Source organism: Kwoniella dejecticola, chromosome 6 (assembly GCF_000512565.2).
Source record: "Kwoniella dejecticola CBS 10117 chromosome 6, complete sequence".
NCBI lineage: Eukaryota > Fungi > Basidiomycota > Tremellomycetes > Tremellales > Cryptococcaceae > Kwoniella > Kwoniella dejecticola.
The window spans coordinates 934,478-956,062 of NC_089306.1; the positions used below are offsets into that span (position 1 = coordinate 934,478).

The 21,585-nt window shown below is 48.6% G+C and overlaps 8 protein-coding genes across 8 annotated transcripts; 4 read left to right on the plus strand and 4 right to left on the minus strand.

Annotated features, from left to right (window-relative positions):
- Positions 1-3,033: 3,033 nt before the first annotated feature.
- I303_105225 (uncharacterized protein) lies at positions 3,034-4,443 on the minus strand (the record flags this gene model as incomplete). Its single annotated transcript, XM_018408621.1, has 4 exons — positions 3,034-3,291; positions 3,446-3,828; positions 3,903-3,962; positions 4,062-4,443. 4 exons carry the CDS (start codon positions 4,441-4,443, stop codon positions 3,034-3,036), a joined length of 1,083 nt encoding a protein of 360 aa, XP_018262312.1.
- Positions 4,444-5,198: 755 nt separating this feature from the next.
- Positions 5,199-6,752, minus strand: I303_105226 (uncharacterized protein; the record flags this gene model as incomplete). Its single annotated transcript, XM_018408620.1, has 1 exon — positions 5,199-6,752. The coding sequence occupies one exon, from the start codon at positions 6,750-6,752 to the stop codon at positions 5,199-5,201; it is 1,554 nt and encodes a 517-aa protein (XP_018262311.1).
- A 785-nt stretch (positions 6,753-7,537) lies between these two features.
- Positions 7,538-10,225, plus strand: I303_105227 (uncharacterized protein; the record flags this gene model as incomplete). The annotated part of the gene is made up of 6 exons (XM_018408619.1): positions 7,538-8,883; positions 8,934-9,035; positions 9,097-9,168; positions 9,223-9,470; positions 9,524-9,846; positions 9,905-10,225. 6 exons carry the CDS (start codon positions 7,538-7,540, stop codon positions 10,223-10,225), a joined length of 2,412 nt encoding a protein of 803 aa, XP_018262310.1.
- A 612-nt stretch (positions 10,226-10,837) lies between these two features.
- On the minus strand, positions 10,838-12,307 carry I303_105228 (uncharacterized protein; the record flags this gene model as incomplete). Its single annotated transcript, XM_018408618.1, has 1 exon — positions 10,838-12,307. One exon carries the CDS (start codon positions 12,305-12,307, stop codon positions 10,838-10,840), a length of 1,470 nt encoding a protein of 489 aa, XP_018262309.1.
- Positions 12,308-13,192: 885 nt separating this feature from the next.
- I303_105229 (uncharacterized protein) lies at positions 13,193-15,839 on the plus strand (the record flags this gene model as incomplete). The annotated part of the gene is made up of 5 exons (XM_018408617.1): positions 13,193-14,475; positions 14,542-14,655; positions 14,712-14,774; positions 14,836-15,481; positions 15,549-15,839. 5 exons carry the CDS (start codon positions 13,193-13,195, stop codon positions 15,837-15,839), a joined length of 2,397 nt encoding a protein of 798 aa, XP_018262308.1.
- A 396-nt stretch (positions 15,840-16,235) lies between these two features.
- On the minus strand, positions 16,236-18,620 carry I303_105230 (uncharacterized protein; the record flags this gene model as incomplete). The annotated part of the gene is made up of 5 exons (XM_018408616.1): positions 16,236-16,589; positions 16,663-16,970; positions 17,047-17,285; positions 17,346-18,372; positions 18,500-18,620. 5 exons carry the CDS (start codon positions 18,618-18,620, stop codon positions 16,236-16,238), a joined length of 2,049 nt encoding a protein of 682 aa, XP_018262307.1.
- A 263-nt stretch (positions 18,621-18,883) lies between these two features.
- On the plus strand, positions 18,884-19,960 carry I303_105231 (uncharacterized protein; the record flags this gene model as incomplete). Its single annotated transcript, XM_018408615.1, has 1 exon — positions 18,884-19,960. One exon carries the CDS (start codon positions 18,884-18,886, stop codon positions 19,958-19,960), a length of 1,077 nt encoding a protein of 358 aa, XP_018262306.1.
- A 253-nt stretch (positions 19,961-20,213) lies between these two features.
- I303_105232 (uncharacterized protein) lies at positions 20,214-21,403 on the plus strand (the record flags this gene model as incomplete). The annotated part of the gene is made up of 5 exons (XM_065969109.1): positions 20,214-20,227; positions 20,288-20,344; positions 20,403-20,647; positions 20,708-21,027; positions 21,098-21,403. 5 exons carry the CDS (start codon positions 20,214-20,216, stop codon positions 21,401-21,403), a joined length of 942 nt encoding a protein of 313 aa, XP_065825181.1.
- Between the last annotated feature and the right edge of the window lie 182 nt (positions 21,404-21,585).

A 21,585-nucleotide genomic window follows, 5' to 3' on the forward strand; every position in this document is an offset into this window, starting at 1 on the left:
CAGTTGAAGCGACTTGACTGGGTGAAGGAGAATCCGTCTTCAATCCGGATCGCTTAAACGCGCCAAATTGAAACTGAAATAGGCTTGGCGAAATATGGTGTGGATGTACGCTCAGATCTCCTTTGTAAGTTGGAAACCGCATGTCGAAAAATCTTCTCTTCTCGGCATGTCAGCAGACATGGTTTCCTCGTAGACCTACCTCGTAGAATACGAACTTGTGTGCGTTTCTGCTCTACACATACTCAAACTGAAGGGAAGCAAGATCCCAGAGCCATCTATGCGTGTGTGAAGTCCGATGCCGGCGGAGATAGTATGCGGACAAATTATGGAACATTTTGAATTTTTACTTTTAGCTAAACTGTTGAACTTGATGTTCTGGACTCTTGTTGACCCTCTGCATCTGCTCGTTCCTTTTCAGCATTAACATTCCTCACGAATTCATGCTGATCCCTTTGCCCCGTGGGAAATCCAGCACAGCAATGAAGGTTTTTTTCAAACAGTCGGCGCTGCGGCTCTTGCGTGGAGGAAGAGGGAGAGGACAGAAGCGAAAGTGATTATTGGGTTCGACCCCTATTCAGAGCAAAAAGCAACGTGATGCCGTTCGTAAAGGGATCTCAGCATATCTACACGGGGTAATTCAAGCTGAACGGACGACTATCGAAAATTATACGATACAATCATACAATCTATGGCATGCTGATAGCAAGGCAGTTGTTTGCTCCAATCCGCTGTTGTGCGAACTTGATTTACTTGTTGACTCAATCCACTACTCAGCTTCGTTACTGATCTCATGGACATACTTGTTCGGAAGACGTTGTCTAGGTCATAGGATTCTTTGGGCGGAGATCGTAGACAATCGTACACGTCCGAATCGAGTCAATCGAGTCGAATTACAGAATCCATCAATCCCACACACAGACAGGATACTATAATCACGAACGCAATCAATCAATCAATCAATCAAACACTCACTCGATCAGCATCAGAAGAAATCCCTGCTGCACGCTCTGTCACATCCTGATACCGTATACTCACACAGTGTATCAACGAATAAAGCCGATTCACGAATGTTCAAGTCTGTCGCCAGATATACGAACAATCACTTCTTCTTCACCTCGACGAAACAACGTTCATTGATCAATTAACGACTTCCACGCCTTTTCGAACCCGCTTCAGTCGTGATCAACACTTTACACGTCACTCATCCTTTGCGCTAGAACACTGGTCTCAAAAGAAGTCTTTCCGAGGTCGAGGTTGATGTCGGAGTAAGAATTAGGGGTGCAGAAGTAGGAAAACAGCTTTCCAATCTTCTTTCCTTCGGCAAATCGATCACTATTCGCTCTTCGTTGGTCGTGGTATCAACGCCGTTTCTCGCTCTTCAACGTCATGGATTTGAATACTGGGATCGAGTAGAAGGAGACGACGTATTCCATCAATTCTCGACAGCATATATATGGATGCCTTATTCACTGATTCAAACTGTTCTCTCTCGTCAAATCCCAACTCGAAACTTTATTCACTCCACAACGAGCCTGCTGGAACTTCACAGCTCGATCAAGTTGAACAACTAACTATCGCTTATCGCATACCAATATATCCAACTTGACCTAACACGTTTAACGGCATAATCGATAATACTTCGCAACTCCCACTCTGACCAGGAAAACACTTCTCCTATTACCGACTCTGCCACTCTGACTGCCCCACAGTCACTTCCCTATACGTATACACCGATCGCTCTTGGACAGCCCGACGTGAACGAATATCTCGACACGTATTCCGATAGCACCTACGCCAACAACGACAAGTGAGCCACCACCGAAACGTTTCAAGGTGTCTTCATCTGGTGCAAACCCAAATTCTGGTAACACACCCAATATCATCCACGCACCTACACCTCGACCTGTACCTCCGCCTAAATCTCCAACTCCACCTCCAAGGCCTTCGCATCCGCCACCAACAAGCCCAAAGACAAGCGGATCATCGAATAAGAAGTAACAATCCATACTATCGCTGTCTTCGCTTCCTTCACTTTAATTTGCTTTACTTTACCCAGCAGAGGATCATCCATCACGTCGTCTCAAAGTAATCAACCAGTTTATACCCCTCCTTCTCCTCCTCCTACACCACCCTTTGACAAGTCAGCCGCCTCAAGTTCGGGCTCAAGCTCAAGCTCAAGCTCGTCAGGTAGCTCGACAGGATCACTTGGCCTGAACTTAGGCGAAGTCGGGAATTCCAATTGGTCAGGTGGTAGCTCGCAGAAGTAGAATCAATCTACCTAAACAGCTCGACTATAATCGATTTGACAGTTCTGAGACCCTCGATATGTGTTTGACGAATCCGCTCACCCCTCCTCTGGATTATCCAGTCGGGATGAGTCACGGCAATCTTGTCAACATGACGACGGGTTATTTGCCAGATGACCATAAGTGCGAATGTGAGAAATGTAAATGCCAAACGCAGACTAAGGATAAAGTTTGTTCCTCGGTAAGTCATCTGTCCTTTCCTTCTTTTTTTCTTCCCCTCTTTCTGAATAGAGCTCGATCGATAGCTGATTATTCCTTGATGAAACAGTGCAAGAACGATAATCATGCTTGATCAAGCTACGTTCGTGAGAAACATCTATACCTTCTTTCAGTTCAGGAACAACACCACTCAAACCCCTTTCACTCTGTAGTAGTCCGGGCCTTCTTCCTTGTTGTTCTATCATGGACTGAAATCTGAACTTCCTCGAATCGTTCTTCTGCCGATACACCATTGTAGAGGGTAACCAATCCAATCTGAAAACCACGTTGAACGTGCGGGTGACTAAGACGTATACGTGATACATCATGTAGAAGATTGTAGAATATGTGACATACATGCAAATTGTACACAGAACCCCAAGAACACAATGTCTACGATATTCCCAACGACTAAGTCCATATGCTTTTGGCTTCCAATCATTGAGTAGGGCGAACGAGACACTGAGGCTATAATATTATAACAAGGGACAAGGATGGGCAGCATACGTGGGAGACGGAGAGTGAAAGCTTAAGAAACAGGCTGAGCGTTCGCTCCGGTCGGGGTCCATTTCTTCTTCTGGAATTTAGGATTTCCTCCGTTTCCACCACCGCCTTGCGGTCGACCACCTGCATTGTTGCCCCGCGGCGGTCTGGCAGAGTTGAACGATCTTGACGGAGCGGCGGATACGGTTCCTGCTTGTCTCGAGGCCCAGCCTGATAAGGGTGCATTGGGATCTGACGGGTCATAGCGAGGCTGTTTAGTCGATGGAGTGGAGTCGTCGCTTGTCTAAAAGCACGATGCAATGATCAATCAGTATGATGTTATCATAACGCGAAAGTATGAAGTGGGATGATCGAACATGAGGAAAATATCCGAGGATACAGTTCAACGTGTGGGGGGGTTAATTCAAGATATCGATAGACTAAAGACTCGGACTCACCTTGCTCTTCGATTTCACCCTCCTACCTCCCCTGACCCTAGTCTTACCTTCTTTCTGCTCGCCAGCATCCTCGCCTTGCCCTGCTACGTTGTCATCCTGCTCACCGCCTTCCTCTTTCTCCCTCTCAGCTCTCTTTTCCCTCTGTACCCCTACACGCTCGTTCCGCTCAGCCAACTTTCTCTTCCTGTCTTCGCTGTTTCCCCCTCCCCCAGCAGTCAACTCAACATTGATCGTCCTTCCCTTGAGATTAGAATGATGCAGTTTCAGCGCAGCTTGCATGAGCGAGGAATTCGGTAATTCGAGGAACGCTATTCCCCTAGATTTCGTTTTGGGATTTTGGGGAGTGGGTTTTGTGGTCAGTAATCGAACGGATGGGAGTTGGCCTAAGAAGGAGAATGTCGAGCCAGTCAGATGCAGCTCAAATGAGGAGAAAAGCATGACTGAGACTTAGACTGACCTAAAGCTTCTTTGAAATGCTCTTGGACCTCTTCTTTCGTAGTTTTGAAGCTGAGATTACCTGCGATGCAAGGATGTCAGCTTTGATCATCTGGGATGATGGGGTTTGACACGATTGGTATTCGATCTTGCTAAGATCGATGTGACTGAGTTGACTCACCAACGAAGAGAATGAATCTCTGCTTGACATCCTTCTTAGTCTTCTTCTTGTCCGCTCCTTCCTCTTCTTCGTCCCAAGCAGTCTTTCTCTTCTTGCCTTTATCTACTGGCTTCGCACTATCTGTACTGCCCTCAGCTTGCGGTGGAGCAACTTCATCTTCCTGGTCTTTGGCTTTTGACTTCTCCTTCTCCTTCTTCGACGACTTCTCACTCGACTTCACAGCCACAGCAGCATCTTCATCTGGGACCTCCTCATTGTCATCGAGCAGATCCTGTTCCGGTAAATCAGGTTGATCGATATCGTTGGCTCCTGCTTTCTTGGCCTTTTGCTTATTTCGGAAAGCTGCTAATTTCTGTTGTTTCTTCGTCAAGTTTGTCGACATCGTGTTGTATTAGTGGATATAACTTATAGATCAGACAATTGAACACAGCTCTGATTCGTGAAGTTATACATGATCCTAAATGCACAATAAACCGCAAACGGTCAAAATAACATTCAACTTTTGCACGGAGAATCGATCGATCTCCGCTAAATGGGTTGAATGGTGCCTTGAAATGTCGATCGAATTGGCGGAGTAAGACGACTCTGTGCAATATCCGACCTCAGGACCTGGAGCGTCTGTCGATCGGCGAGATCAATGGAAGCAAGAAGTGACACGATGTATCCGAGTGTGATAAGGACTCGACAAAACCTAATTATGAATCAAAAAATTGGCGAAGATGTGACACGGAGAGAGGACATTCCAGACCGCGCTTTTCCGCCGGTGGTACAGGCTACCGAGCCGAGTGTGAAATATCAGGTGATCAAGTGAGGCAGGATTGCGGAGTATGTGAATGCATAACGATGTCTACACAATCAAGCTAGCAGGAATCATATCTGAATTGTACACATATTACCTGACTACCAAAGCTAGCTGCCGAACAGCGGTCACGCTATCGATTGTTCAGAAGGCGGAGGATGATCGACCGATATACGCATCACGAACGATTACACATATGTCGTTACTGAGTAATGATAATCTCTTGAGAAAGCCAGAAGGGAAACCGATGGTGATATCTGAGGGAGCGGCGGCGTGATCAGCGAACGCTATTTTTGGAGGAGATTATGTCAGATTTGCTTACTGCTAACCAGAGTAATTCAGGTGTGGGTAGACTGTTCGATAATACACTTCTGCCTGATCGCCTCGGCCTCCGTGTACTTGGCAGAGCACGAAGGACATACTTGCCCATTCTGCGCGGCCTCATAGCCTAAGTGGCATTCAGAATAAGGGCAGATGAAGACTGGATCCCTCTTGAACTCCACGGGTATTATCTGTACCCAATTTGTACACGTCCTGCACCAGTTCATGTACTGCCATTTCCATTGACCCAGCTCCTTACACTCGTACTGAACAGGGCCATTGGTTTGGCTTCTGCAGTTCCAGCAGCAGTATTGCTTTTCATCGGGAGGCAAGTTATTCGGATTGAAAATGAGTGGTCTGACTTCGCCTCGGCACTTCTTGCTCGTACACTGCGTCTCGTAAAAGGTTCCGTTCAGCAATCGGCTGCTGATTTTACCGCAGGCATTACAGGCATAATAGTAATCGCTGGGACCCATTCTGTCGCCCTCAATACTGGTCGGGCCACGCGGTCGAGCTCTTGTCCACGAGTGAGTTGGGCATTCTCCTACCAAGTCCCAGGTCGAGCCCTTGCGCTTGTAGATGAATAAACATTGACTGCACGAGAGATCGTATCTCGTACGAAGCTTCACATCGGTCCTGATCTCCATTTGAGGCGTAGTGAAGAGTGTTTGCTCAATGCCCATGGGAGCGGTGTTGTGCCTGAGAGGAGCATCTCTGCCTACTTGGGAATATGTTGGAAGTAAAGTTTCGCCAGTGGAAATAGGCCTTGCAGTAGAGAGAGCAGCGTCATGAGCCCGCCGGTTTCGTCCTCGATCTTCCGCTGTAGGAGGATGAAGCGAGGCGCTGGCGTCTCGCGGCTGATTTCGATGACCTCTCGAAGAGCTGGGAGGATTAGTACTACTGGCTGCTGCGTTTCCCTCGCGAGGTCTAGCTGATGTAGAACGTGGTCCAGGGGTCCTGGTCTTATCATGGCCTGTGTTGGAAGAAGGATTGACTGGTGAAGGTCGAGCTGGACGCGCTTGGTTGCTCGCCAGCGAAATATGGGATTCTGATCTACCTTGATGGTTTGTTGGTGCAGCTAGTCGACTTGAAGAAGAGTGCGCCGCCTTCTCGTTGCTGACAGTGCGGTAATCTCGAGGGTCAAGAGTAGTTTGAGTTGGATAACTTTGAGTTGAATGGTCTCGAGTCGAATGGTCTTGAGTTGGATGAGTAGACCTAGAAGTCTGACGATTTTCTGATCGACCTTCCGACGGTCCTGGATTCGCAACTCTCAAAGCAGCTTGACCATTGCCTGCCGAAGCTAGTGTAGGATGGCCTGATAAGGGCTTTGCGGTGCGATGGGAAGTTGAGCCCAGGAGTTGGGGATGGAGATGGGTGGAAGTATTATGACGCTGGGTCTGGGATTGGTGATGGGTGGAAGTATTATGAAGCTGCGTTTCCGGCATGATGTAGGGTGTAGGATCAGGTGGTTCATAAAGATCCACTGGGGGAGTCGTGACTGGGTCTGGTCGTCTACCGAGGTTGGCAAATGACTTCATCGCCCTGATCATTCTGTTTGGCCCAGAAGGCATGCTGCTCAGCTGTACAGTCGCGTCGGAAGAGGTGTGAAGTACATACTAGGGAGAGTGAGAGCAGATCATTCTGAACGAGACTTCAACCCCACAATCTTAACTACGTATATATAGACTTCATCGTTGAACATCATCTACGGAACAAAAAGCTATATCCTCCTCGTACCGGACAGATGAAACTCTTCTGTTGGATGCCTCGCCCATCCGGCGACTTTGATGAAGCCGCATTCCACACACTAGAAGCAATTCTGCCGCGACTCTCTACCTTTCAGACAACTTTGATGCACCCCTTGGTCATACTAGGTATATCGAGGTTTTGTGTGCTCGACAACTTCGACGATCATTGCGATCACCGGTGCTGTTGAGCTGGATGATGTGGTAGTCTACCTTTCGCCTGATCCCCACTTTGTAGCACCAGTCTTGCACGTTAACCTTTCACGGAGAATTTTTCAAACGCTGCAAAGGACGCCTTTTGTGTCCCCGCCAAGCGGTGATTGAGATGTTTTAGTCTAAGGGGCAACCTAATTCGCTACCCTAGGTCTGCGCCACCGCCCCACCCATCACAAAAGGGCGCAACTGGGGAAGTTGTGTACAGGCAATCTGGTTTCATCCTCACCATGTCTTTGAGTCGTGTTCTCTGCGCGATCCAACTTCACGCACATAGTACATCCCTTTGCTGAGCGCTTCAGATATGCTGGGTAACGTTATGAACCATTTGGTCTCTCACGAACACCCATTTTTTGTACTCTGCATACCTCAACAATTGCTGAACACTCATCACAAGAATGACCGATGAACCCCCCGAGAAGATGAGGGTATCCGCTCAGCCTTTGATTAATCTGACCAACTGTCGCCGCCGCTTCTTCGAGACATATAGCCCTACCGCAGGTTGTCGATTGTTCATTAAACGCTCTGCGACCCGCGAAGAAGCAAATCAAAGACTCAATCTAGCCGGAGCGCCGGCTGATGCCCTGATCCAACGTTCGTACACCTCACTTCAAAATGAGGCTCTTGCATTACACTGGATCAAAACCAATACAAACATCCCTGTCCCAAACGTCTTCGCCGCGTATGAAGATCGAGGTTGTTTTTACCTCATCCATCAGTATGTCGAGGACTGTATACCAGCTTTCGATGCAGACAAACGGTTAGAGCCCTACATCGCCAAGCAATTAGACGGTTTTTTACAGGAATTGCATCGATGCCGAAGTAAGACGATTCATAGCTTTACAGAACAGCTGCACCTGCCGGCTCGGATGGCCTTTACAAAAACTTACTTATCCCATCTCAAGTACCCTGAGGACCCCGAAAGAGAAAGATATGTACTTTGCCACGGGGATTTGGGCTGGCAGAACGTGATGGTAAATCCCGTTAGCGGAAAAATAGAAGCTATAATCGATTGGGAATTTGCAGGATTTTGGCCTGTAGAGATCGAAGGTGAATATTGGCGGAGAAGGGGTACGGCAAGCGCACATCCCAGCGAACTCAATGATGTGGATATGATAGCAAACCTACTGTACAATCTGAGCAAGAAAGGTCACTTCGATGACTCCTACAAATCTCCCCACGCTGAAGATATGGAACGATCACCTTTCAGCGAGCGAATGCTGCTGCGTCCGGTAGCCTCGAATCCAACAATCTCTGAATCTCATCAACACACTTCGCATTCGGGCGGCTTAGGTGGCAGGTCACACGACTCTCATGCCATCTCACCCCTATCGATCACATCACATCCGGAAGTGTCCAACGGAGACAGCAACGACTTGAGCTATACTTCACAAGTACAAAACGATGATGGACACTCAGAATCCCATTCGGTCGGCAGTGTCATACAGCAAGTCGACCACTCGGCTCCGCCAGCATCAACATCTGCCGGAATCGCCCACAGGTCTCCACCTTCACTTCCCGCCATGAGGCAAGACAAGAAATCTAAGAAACGAAAATTGCCGATCTCCACTCTGATCAAGCGAGTCTTGAGCTCTTTCAAAGTCCCTGGTCCAAAGTCTCGCCAAGACAGCAAAGCCCGAGCACAGAAAAAGCTTTCAATTGCTGAGTCTTCCCCTATCCCTCTCCCTCATTCCCTGCCTGCCGATAGCGTCATGCATGACCCCATTGAGACGGAAGAGCAGAGGTAAGTCATTTTTCCTGTTAGCAATACAGATAGCTAAGCCTGTACGATAGTACGGTACCTGAGCAGGAGAGATCTTCGAATCTCCCGCACGAAACCAACACCCATAATTATCTCGAACTTTCTCCATCCAATATAAACCTTCGCACCGACATGTGAGTAGATCGTGCTGTGTGACACCTATGTTCAGAAGCTGATACAGGCATGTCCGCTTAGCCCACATTGGACCGGAGATACTGGTGGTGACGAGACCGGGGGAGGAGGACCCTCACTGGAGATGGACTCGGGGTAAGTAACCTGATCTCCCAATGCTTGGTCTTTGCTGAAGCAACATTATCATAGTGATGTCCCGGAATGGGGTACCATCAAAGCGGAAATGCCGCCTGATCAACCACTCACTACCCGTAGGCTGTCAGTACAGGTTGCTGTCGATGCACGTAAGCAGGTGGGCGACCACGTTGCAGCTTTACGAAGGTCTGCAATGGTCGATACGCATGCTACCAAAAATTGGCTTGCGGCGGTGGTACACCGAGCACCTGAATATTACTACAGAGACCCCTACGGGATGAAACGCAGAATGCTTTCTCAAGGTGAGTCAACATTCCAAACTTGATCTTACATCAGCTCGCTGATACGCCTACAGAATCATTGCACCTGGTAGAGCTCAGCAACTTGCTTGACAAACCACTGCAAACACTGTCGGATGCACTGCAGGAGTCCGGTAAAGCTTTGAGCTCTTTCCAAGATGCTCAGTTGCGCGATGTGGCTGTGACTGCGAAGCGGATTGAGCAGAATCCGGCATTCGCCCAAGTAGCCGACAAGCGCGTGGACTATTCGGAGATGGAGGAGGCAAAATGGGACAACCCGCTGGATCGAGAAGGTGATATGATCAAATGGACTATTTCCGGTGATAGAGATGAGGCTTTCAGTAGAAGCGAGACTATCAAATGGAAGGCTATTCGGAAAGTGAGTGAATGTGCAAATTGCTACATTTGAGACTTTGCTAACCCCAGAATCTTTGTAGGCAGCGGAGGATTTACTGCTCATATCTCATGTCGCCGACTGCCTGCTACCATTTCTACCAGATCGAGACAAGAATCAGAAGAGCCGGTTCAGGAACCATGTCCGAGCGGTCATAGAAGACAAAGCTCGTGATCTCATTCTGGGTGGTACAGGAGGTTGGACAATCAGAATTGAGGAAGTGACCGACTGGGTGCCGATCGATCATAAGGCTTTGGGTGTGCCCGAAGACGAGACTAAGCATCTTGATGACACTATCTCGATAAATGAACGAAGCGCTGAACAGGATATGGCGCTGTTGACCGCTGTTCTCAAGTCCAAGTAATTCTTACCGAGACCAGGCATTCTGATACAGTATGCATGTCTTTACCAAGCATACAGTCGGTGCAAGAACTAATGATCTGCGAAACAATAGCTCCATACATCGCGGTTCCATCCCACCGGTCGAGGCAGCGGTCCATCAATCTTAAAGGGACTGTATATGGATCAGGCTTTAGTAGCTGAACAGTATTTGGAGTGGACTGTGGATATCCGGAACCATATGGTACATATGAACTTTGTGAATGACTCGAGATACATTCTAAACTCTTGGAAAAAAACATCTGGCGATTCTCATCACATAGTGCAATATCACAATGCATGCAGGACACGACGTACGTACATACATAAAATCTAGACAATCAGTACACTGCCACACAGCCAGCTGTGCGATTGAAAAATCGAATACTGCGTATTTGATTAACTTTCACGCACGATCCTCAAGGAATCAGTCTATATGGTTCGCACTTGCTACGAAAGGGAGCTCCAAGCCGCGACAGCCTAGAAGCCCTCGTATTTGTTTCGATTGAGTAGCCCACGAGTGACTGATTCGGGCATTTCTTGTTAGTAGTCAACTGCGCCACGGGTAGTAAAGACGAGAAACTTACCAATCGGGCACTCAGATGAGGGTCGATTTCACTATCCTAGCATTCTTGATTTCCGCGTACTTCTGCTTGTTCGTGGCGATGCATAACTTACAAAGCTCACTAACCTGACTTGATTCGGCGCTGGCGTAGCAATGAGAGCAGAAGTATACCTGGTCTCTAGCGAATTCGACGGGAATGATAGGCATGTCGTTACCATGCAATGTACATCGATTGACGTATTGTAAACCCTTCTGCCTGGGACCAAGATCGGGACGATCGATGACTTTGGGACCACCAGTCGCGTGTCGACAGCCTTTGCAGCAATATTTTTTTGGCTCGTCAAACGTCCACTTGTGAGTGGGATTACGAATCAGAGGCTGTCGAGTGTTATTGCATTTCTGACTTTTACACTTGACATACCAGAAGCCGGAATTCTCCAAGGTGTTTTTGATTCTGCCATATGACCCGCAAGCCCACTTGTAGTTGCTGTCTTCTGGTGGAGAGGCGCTTTCGAAGGTAGTAGCACCATGTGGGATAGCTCTGGTATAGCCATGTTGAGGGCATTCGCCGACCGAGTCGAATGAATCTCCCTCCGCTTTATACACGTATTCGCACTGACTGCACGTCAAATAGTATCCAACGCAGAAAGACTGCCCGTTATATTCGATAGGTGTTGGGGCTGCGGTGATTTGAGCGATACTCATTCCTTGAAAGCGAGGTGCGTTTGGATTGATTGAGACAGACCCAGGCTGAGAGTATGCTGGAGGAGGACTTCTGGTAGGTACCGGGGTCTGTAGGGTTTCAGATTCTGGTATCGACTCGGTAGGATGGTTTCTGGCGGAAGTGATTATAGGCTGGGGATTGACCCGAGAGGAGCAGACTCTCTGATTCGCGAAAGAATTCCCAGTATAATGCCCAACCCTTCCGAGGGGGGCCTGGGTCCTAGCTTGTTGGTTTGATCCGGATGCAGAGCTTGCAGTGGAGTTTTGAGGGAGTCTCGATGGAGGTGTGTTGATGGTATGAGAACTGGACTGAGCAGGAGCAGGAGGGGAACGCTGTGCCACTCTTGGTGCAGCAATAAGACTGGCAGTGGTCACAGACGCATTGGAAGAAGCGGATCTGGGAGCTGGACCCAAGGAGACAGCGCTCACGCGCAATGGGGCGGTCGATTGTGGAGAGGATGACGCATTGGGTGGAGTGTGGCTGGCAGAGAGGTTATCAAAGTTGCGATTCCCGACCGGCTGTTGGTATGAGGACGGAGGGTAGTAGCGACCGGTGTCAGTGCTGTGCTGAGGTCGGGATGGCGGTTGAGCAATCCCAACTTGATGACCGTGGTGAGGCATCAGAGGGGTAGGGAATGGAATGATCCCTTGAGAATTGAGCTGGGGGTTTGTACTATTGTCTTGAGGAGGATAAGGGGTAATCTTGGGAATGGGAGGTTCTTCAAGGAGATCCACCCGTGATCCGCTTGACCCATGCCGCCTGTGACCCAAGTTGGCCATCGACTGGACTTTTTTGACGAATAATCCCATAATTCTTGAATGTCAAGATGGAGAGTGAGGAGGTGAGGTGTGGTGAGGTGAGCTCTGTATTTTGCGGTCGAAATCGAATTGGGTCAATGAGCCTCGGTCATCAAGCGAGCGAAATTTTTTGCTGCGCATTTATATCATAATCCTGGACAATGTCAGAAGACGATGCACAATAGATCATGCACCAAAATGGTCATTGATACATGCAATTGCCGTTTATGGCGAGGCTAAGCGGTTTTGATGGTGCAGAAGTGCCATCATTCTTCTCGCCTATGATGACACGCAAAAATCTCTCACCCCGCTTCAGATCTTCGCGTCTCAAAGTATGTGTATCTGATCATTCCGAATAGTTTCGATCAAATCCAATCAATTTTCCGCGATAAGATTCGCTTCGGCCAGATGCGATCAGCGAAAGGTACCCCACTTTTAGATCGGTCACCACAAAAGTCGACGTTTAGGGGAAGATAAGGTTTAGTTTCAAGGAGGTTGGATCTACATTAAAGAGGTTTCATCATCCATCAGCACCAAGATGACCTCCTTTCGGCCATGCGGCTTCAACACGACTTATAGCGTATGCGCCCTGGCCCATCAATCTGAGTAGGGATCAAACAGGGGAAGTTGTATGTGCTGCACTCCCTACATGAAGAACAATAAGGCATTATGTGATGTTGCTTCGTAGTCTTGCAAAAGCCCAACTCGTCTGTTCCTTCTCACTTCAATCCCAACGACACTTCCCAATCCACATCTTCGTTCATCCATTCAGCAGGATTGCGGTCAGCGCTGACTCGCTGCTGTCATTCTCTTTTCGCTAACTCGCATCTGTCTCATGGACTTTGATCTTCCTTCATCGTCACCACCATGCCAGTCTCCCTCCAGCCGTATATCGAGCTCACCACTAGTCGACGACGCTTTTTCGAGGCCTACAGTCCTAGCGCCGGCTGCCGATTATTCATCAAACGATCAGCGACTATCGAAGAAGCTACCAAGAAGCGCAATCGCGCTGGTGCTCCGGCCGACGCCTTAGTCCAGCGGTCCATCTCATCGCTGCAAAACGAGGCTCTTGCTCTCACTTGGATAAGACAGAACACGAAGATCCCTGTACCAAACATCTTTGCCTGCTACGAAGATCGAGGCTGCTTTTACTTGATCGAAGACTACGCTGAAGACTGTATACCTGCTACTCGATCCGAAAAACATCTACACCCCTATATTTCGAACCAGCTGGAAACCGTACTGGAAGAACTTCATAGATGTAGAAGCTCAAAGCTTTGTAGTTTCACCGATCAACTGCATCTACCAGCACGTATGGCTCAAACCAAGACATTTCTTTCCCACCTCCAGTATCCAGAGGACGAGCGAGAGCGTTATGTTCTGTGTCATGGAGATTTGGGTTGGCAGAATGTCATGGTGCACCCAGAGACTGGAGAGATAAAAGCTATCATAGACTGGGAGTTTGCTGGGTTTTGGCCGGTCGAAATAGAAGGCCAATATTGGAGAAGGTTTGGAACAGCCAGTGCGTTCCGGAACGAGGTGGACGATGTGGATTCCATCGCCGAGTTGCTCTACAATTTGAGCGTCAAAGGTTATTTCGAAGAAGATTACAAGTCTCCTCATGTGGAGGACATGGAACGTCTACCTTATCCCCATGACCAGTCACCAGCCTCCAACGCAGGTGGATCCGCTCCTCATACGGCAGCCCAGTACGCTCCAAACAACTTAGCCGACGAACAGAACAGCCATGGGACTGTATCTATCCCCCATGACCGGTACCATACCGCACAGGAGGGCGATCAACTCCCCGTATCAGACCTTAACGATGTCCAGCTTCCGACCATAACGCCTTCGAGAACGTCAGAGTCTCATGACCCACGCGATAAACCTGAACTACCGAAAAACGAGACCAAGGACGCTGGATCGTCTCCGCCCAGAAAGAATCATAAGAAAAGCTACAAGCTACCAGGAATGATCAAGCGATTGTTCAAGCGGAGGAAGCCTGTTCCCAAGGCTGACCCACCTCATGTTACGGAAGCAGCAGAAGGTCCGGCAAATCTGGCGAAAGCCGATGCCCAGATTCTTCCTACTGCTGCGCTCAATGATGAATCCAGCCCCAGGTTACAAGATGCGCCAGGACTGCCAAGTCCGTGAGTGTTTTGATACTCAGCGACTCCGCAAGATTTCATCGCTGACAAGGTACTCCGGATCTTTAGTCTCGATGATGTGCACTCCTTGACCACCCAAAAAGAGGTCCAAAACAATACACAGCTGGGAGAAGAGCATGCTCAGGAAGAAGAACGTCTGTCCAAAAATATGCAAGCCATTCAGTGCCACATGCACAAAAGCGAACAAACATCACAAAGTCATATGCGATCCCAACTAGTCCCAACTGGGCTGGACTTGACGATAAGAAATATCCCTTGATTGAGGAAAAGCTGGAGTCCGGGTATGTAGAATCAAAGATCCCCTTCGAATGACAATGCGTCTGTCGCTGAAACTCCTGTTAGTGATGTCCCGGAATGGTCTTCTTTGAATGTAACGCTACCGAGCAACGGGTCAATTGTCTCTCGGACATTGGCCGTCCAAGTCGCTATAGCTGCCAGACACAAAGTAGCTGGAAACAGCGCTGCTCTCGGTCGCGCAATTCAGGTTGATCAACATGCGACCAAGGACTGGCTTGCAGCGATGGTCAATCATGCACCAGAGTACTATAGGCTTGGCGGCGGAGAGAAGGAATCTAGATCAGTATACGAAGGCAAGTCGATCATGGCTCACGTTCTGATAGCAGGCAGATCACCAGCTGACCAACTTCGCCGTGGCCGTCATATAGAATGTTTACATCTCCTCGAGCTAGACAGCCTACTCGTAAAGCCCCTCTCCACCTTGTCGAAAGCTTTGACCGAGTCAGCCGCAGCACTTGGCAGATTCCAAGAACGACAGCTACTTGATATGGCCACGGACGAGCAGCGAATGGAGCTGGACCCTAATTTTGCTGAACGAGCTCATAAGTTTGTGCCGTCTACGGTATTCGAAGAAGCAAATTGGAGTAATCCGATAGATAGAGAAGGAGACCTGATCAAGAGAGATATTCATGGTGATAGGGACATAGCCTTGAGGGATAGTCAGACGATCAAGTGGGAGGCTTTACGCAAGGTATGGTTTTGGCTTTTCGTTTCTTGACCGTGTATTTTGATGTTAATGCTTTGTTTGGCCTTCTCAGGCGGCCGAAGAAATCCTCATAATTACTCATACTGCCTGCTCGCTGTTGCCATACCTTCCGGATAGAAACCAAAATCAGAAAAGTCGTTTTCTCGATGAGACTCGAGCGTGCATGGAAGACAAAGCACGGGATATGATTCTCGGAGGTATAGGAGGATGGTTGATCAAGGTGGAGCACGATGATAATTGGGAACCGATTGATCATCATGCCCTCGGAGTCCCTGATGAGGTCAATCGGGATCCGGAAACAGAAATTGTCGGAGACTTTGGCGCTGGCACGTCAGATGTATGACATTCCCCAAGGACCAAGCGGCGAAGCTTGATACCTGTTGATGCATATGAGAGTGAACCGGTTTCACATATTCTACTGCCGTGCGAAATGACTGGCGGACTCTGCGTACTGTATTGACAGGGTGAGTCAACCAGTCACCCAAGTTGGCTTAGAGATCATAATCACGCGTCTGAAAGTGACGCCATACCAAAATACATAAGCAATGCGATGCATCCAGTGCATCTTCTCAATAGAGATGAGAACGTGTAGAATGGTGGACTACTTACTCTACTACGAGCTGTGAGCATGCCCCTTGCAAAGAAGGCACATACAGGTGTTAAGCTCAGAACGGGAACGGGCGGATCCAGGCTGAGTTCGGTATCTCGATGATCGACCTCTAACTCAGATATATATAATTTACAATTTTGCTCCGGAACGCTCATCATTGCGACTCGATGATTGCAGACTTGCGAGATATTCCGCATCTAACAGGTGATAACGCCTCAAGACTCTCTCTGGTAGCGGTTGCGTTTCATCATCTTCCTCTTCTGGGACACCCTTTTCTTGCGGATTGAGAGGTATCCAATCTTCCACATCCAGAACCCGGGCTGACCACCCACCGGTTCCACCCAACAGCAGATCTCTTACCCTATCCTCGGCTACTTTGCGGCTCGGATCTCGATGCCGGCTTGGCTGATTCGTGATCCTATCCGGAGTGAACGGTAGAAGAGAATGTGCCGCGTGAGAGACTATGAGCAAGGTCTCCGCAAACTAGCTCATGGCCCCACAAGAGCATGTGAGCGTCGTCGACATCTGCCGGACGTTCAATTTTGTGATCACTGACCTTCTTCATAGCGTCCCATTTCGCAGTCTCGCTCTCCCGAAAAGCTTGATCCCTATCAGCAGGGATATGGGTGTACACCTCGTTGGCCCGGATGACCAGAGGGTCAAGATTCTCCGGTATCGGGTATCCAATATCGTCGGTTGGTCTCTCATCTTTCCGCCTGTTGTTGATTTTATCCGAGTAAGCTAGAGCCAAAGTTTGTTGAGATTGAAACCGCTCCAAGGGGAGTGTCGAGCTCAACATATCGTGATCCCAGACCGAGAGGCTTTCACATAACGGCCTGTATAGTTCAATAAGATGTAGCGTTTCTGGGAATAGACCAAAATCAACATTTGGCCCTAGGCAATTCACCGCCGTGTATGACGGTTCAGCAGTTTAACTCACCTTGATCAAGCAGTTTCGTTTTCATCGGATCATAGTAGTATCCCGGCGTGTCTCGACATACTGCCCAAGTCCAATCTTGAGTAGCTCGATAGTCGATCTCGAAACTACGCTTCAGCGAGGCCATCTGCTTGGATAGATGCTGTCTTGAAGCAATAGCGACCTGTACGGCTAGAGTTCGAGCCGTCACCGGACTCTTGTCGGGATGCGTCACCACGAGATCACCCCATTCTGGAGCATCTCTAGGGAGTCCTGAGTCAGCTGCAGATGATCACTTGATCAAGTTGAGATGCAGAACTCACAGAACATCCTTCGCTACACCTGAATTTTCTGGTATCGGTCGCACAGGATTGACGTCCTCTTTTTGAGGCGAAGAAGTGTTTTTGGACTGTTGGCTCATCACGTCATGCACAGAAGGTGCTTCAGCCTGTGTAAACTGCGGTAGGGAAGCAGGGATCCCAGGGGCTGGCGGAGGTGGAGGAGGTGGAATCGGAGGAGTGATGGAGCCCTGTGATTTGAGTAATCGCTTGACATGTCTTGTTAAGCGCAAGGACACCGCATGGCGCAGGTTAGAAGGTTTTCGAAGAAGGTATGGCTTCCCCTTGTTATTTGTCGGTCCGGTCGCGTAGTTGATGTTGGTCTCGAGTGTGTAGTCCGTAGGAAAAGACTTGTGATGACTGAGATGGTGCAGCAGTCGGCAAATGTCGTCTGCATCCGATCGTTCTGAGGAGTTAGGGCTGGCTGTGCCGTATCTCCTCCAGAATTGACCTTCAAGCTCTATTGGATAGAAGCCTGAATACTCCCAATCGATGATGCACCGGATATCCCCGCTTGATGGATCAACCATGACGTTCTGCCAACCAAGATCACCATGACAGAGCACGTATCGGAACTGAGCATCGTCTGGAAATTCTAGATGACTCAAGTGAGCTCGAGTCGCGCTCAATCGAGCGGGAAAGTGCAGGTCGGAGGAGAAGCTATGCATCTTGCGATCACGTATGTTGTGCAGTTGTGACATATACCCTTCCAAGTGTTGTGTGATATGGGAATGTAGATGATTTGGGGCATCGGTAGCGGGGATAGCATTCTCGACGTATTCTTGAACCATGTACAGACAGCCTCTGTCTTCAAAGACCGCGACAATATTGGGTACCGGTATACTGGTATGTGTCCTGAGATACAAGATAGCGTTGACTTCGTTGAGTAGGGAAGAGAACGAGCGCTCTGCTCTGATAGAAGGTGTTCCGGCTCGATTCAATAGCTTTGATTGTTCTTCGGGTGTTGACGATCGCTTGATGAATGTACGACGACCAGTCAAGGGATCGAACGCTTCCAGGAACCTTCAGCGTGGCGTTGTGTGGTTGATGTACGGCTGAGCTGAGACAGGCATGATGCCGCTACTGTATTGTAGGAGTTACATTCGTCAGATTTAGTGCGATAACAGGTTGCGACACACAGCAATAAGTCGGGTGACAAGACGATTGTGCGTTGACCAAAAGCAGTGTTTGTATGGTGGACTTGTTAGTGGGGTCACCATCATTGATGGTACCTTGAGGAAGTGGGGAAGTGTGCGTCATTTTGAGAAGGGATCAAACAGGGGAAGTTGTATGTGTACAGTATGTGCCGTATTTTTGCATCAGATTCATAAAACAATAAGACTCCTCTTCATTCATGTCTATCATGAAAGAGCAAATAATCGAGAAGTTGATGAATGGATGGTATAAATCTCTTGTTGCGTATGACCCTCCTCTCCATCTCCATCATCAACCAATATCCTGACTCAAGCGACAACGAGTCAATCTCGATCATACTTATCGTTTGACCGCGCTAATCGTTCACGATGCCGATGTCCCTTCAGCCATATGTAGAACTCACCACCGATCGTCGACGATTCTTTGAAACCTTCAGTCCTTCAATTGGCTGCCGTCTTTTTATTAAACGATCAGCAACGCTCGAAGAAGCTACCAAAAATCTCAATAGAGCTGGAACTCCAGCCGAACTGGTGGAGAATTCATTCGCATCTTTACAGAATGAAGCTTCTGCCATTGCTTGGATCGGCAAGAACACTTCCGTCCCTGTACCACGCATCTTCGCGGCGTATGAGGATCGTGGTTGCTTCTACCTCATTCAAGAGTATCAAGAGGATTGCATTCCCGCCATCCAAGCTCCCAAGGAGCTTCATCCATACATCACACAGCACATCGCCGCCTATCTGCAGCAACTCCACAGTTACAGAAGTCTTCGAGCCCATAGCTTTACGGACCGACTCTTCCTTCCCGCTCGAATGGGTGCAAACAAGACGTACTTCCAACACCTGCCTTATCCTGAAGATCAACGGAGAAGATGTGTATTATGTCATGGAGATTTAGGCTGGCAGAATGTCATGGTTCACCCTGAGACTGGAGAGATCAAGGTTATCATAGATTGGGAGTTTGCTGGATTCTGGCCTGTGGAGATTGAAGGAGACTATTGGAGAAGGTTCGGTACCGCAAGCGCATTTGGAGATGACGTGAATGATGTGGACTCTATCACCCAGCTCCTCTTTAATCTCACCAACACAGGTCAATTCGATGAGACTTACAAATCCCCACACCTCGAGGACAATGAACGACTTCCGTTGCTTGAAGGCTTAGAATCTTTCCAGCACGCCCACGTTGCCTCTGCCATCGACAATGAGGCGCCGACCACAATCCTGAATAAACAGGCTCCCGAGGCCACCGATGTTTCCTTGCGATCAGAAGCAGAAACGATGGAACAACAGGCTCATCTGACTACTGACGCAAATGATCAGAATAATGTAAAGGCTTCGAAGCCCGACCTTCGATCGACTGCTGTCGAACAAACCCTCACGACGACGAAAAAGAAGAGGAAGCTGTCTTCATTGATCAAGCGCTTCCTGCCTTCCTCCAAGTCGTAGAGAAACAAGTCCTCCGCATCACCAAACCAAGGAGGCACGCAGAGTCTCCCTGCTGTTCCTGCCACACGTCAGGCGGAAGCTGCTGAAACACAACCAACTATAGCTGCCGATCATACGTAAGTCAGACCAAAGCCATCTATATACATGCTGATGTGGCAACCATAGGACCGATAGGATTGCAGAAAATGAATCAAGTAAGACCAACACAGACCTACCTGCCGATTATGGTCAGGGCATTTCAAGTAGTCCCAACATGCTGAAGGTCATGTGAGTGATCTAAGCCTCAGGCTTCTCTACATCGGCTCATTCATGCAAACCTTCTCGCAGACCCGGATGGACGGGACAGACTGGCCCGGTTGTAACTGAGACGAATCCCTTGTCGAGGTAAGCCGCGTTGACCAGTCCGTTCGTGACCTGTTGTACTGAGCGATAATGCTGTTAGTGACCTTCCGGAGTGGGCAGCCATGAAAGCGGCTTACCCAAAAGACAAGCCTGTGACCTCCCGAACTTTGGCTTTACAAGTCGCCATCTCATCCAGACTCAATCTCAGCAATCAGTGTGGCGCTTTGAGTCGAGGTGCGCTATTGGAGCATCATACCACTTCCGATTGGCTCTCTTCTATCGCTCTCAATGCTCCAGACTACTATATTTATGGTTCAGGATTAAAGCCAAGAATTATGTTCGAAGGTAGGTGAATCTTGCCTGGTTATTGCTGTGACCATGCACTGACACATGTAGGAATTGTAGAAGCTCTACATCTCGTTGAGCTGAACATACCCCTCGAAAAGTCTTTAAGAGCGTTATGTGATGCTTTAGCGGAGTCCACAGAACCACTCAGGAAATTCCAGGATCGACAGCTTCTTGATATCGCCACGGACCAGAAGCGCATCGAGCTGAATCCCGAATTTGCGAAGGCTGCGAAGAAGATGCCACAGCAAAAAGATTCGGCGGTCACAAACAAGAGCACTTTGGATGCTGAAGGTGATGCCATCAAGCTCAGCCTCCATGGTGATAGGGACGAAGCTTTCCGTCAAAGTGAGACTGCGAAATGGAAGGCTATCCGAAAGGTTAGTTCTCTGCGCCCCTGAAAAAGAGTGACGAATATATGCCGTTGACTGACCGAGATTTGAGATCCAGGCTGCTGAAGAGATACTCATGATATCACATGCTGCTGACTGCTTATTGCCATACCTACCTGATCGAGTCAAGAATCAGAAGAGTCGACACAGAGATCCAGCTCGAGGGGTAATAGAAGACAAGACTCGGGACCTTATATTAGGTGGAACTGGAGGATGGGTGATCAAAGTTGAGAATACCGACGATTGGATTCCGATTGACGCGCAGGCTCTAGGTGTACCCGAAGATGATACTGTCAGTCGGGATGATGGTCTTTCGATAGCGGAGCAAATGTATCAGGACCGTATGATGAATGGAACCCATTGATTGTAGTTACAATTCACCTTCGTCTTAGTGTTATAGGCTATACCCGGTCAGTATGCATCTTCAGATACACATGATCGCACAGTGGAGTGTTTCTATGGATAACGCAGCTTATACATGAGTACTCAGTACGCCAGATCGTTTACGAGGTGATCTAATACAGGTGCGTTCCTGCGTCATTCCTT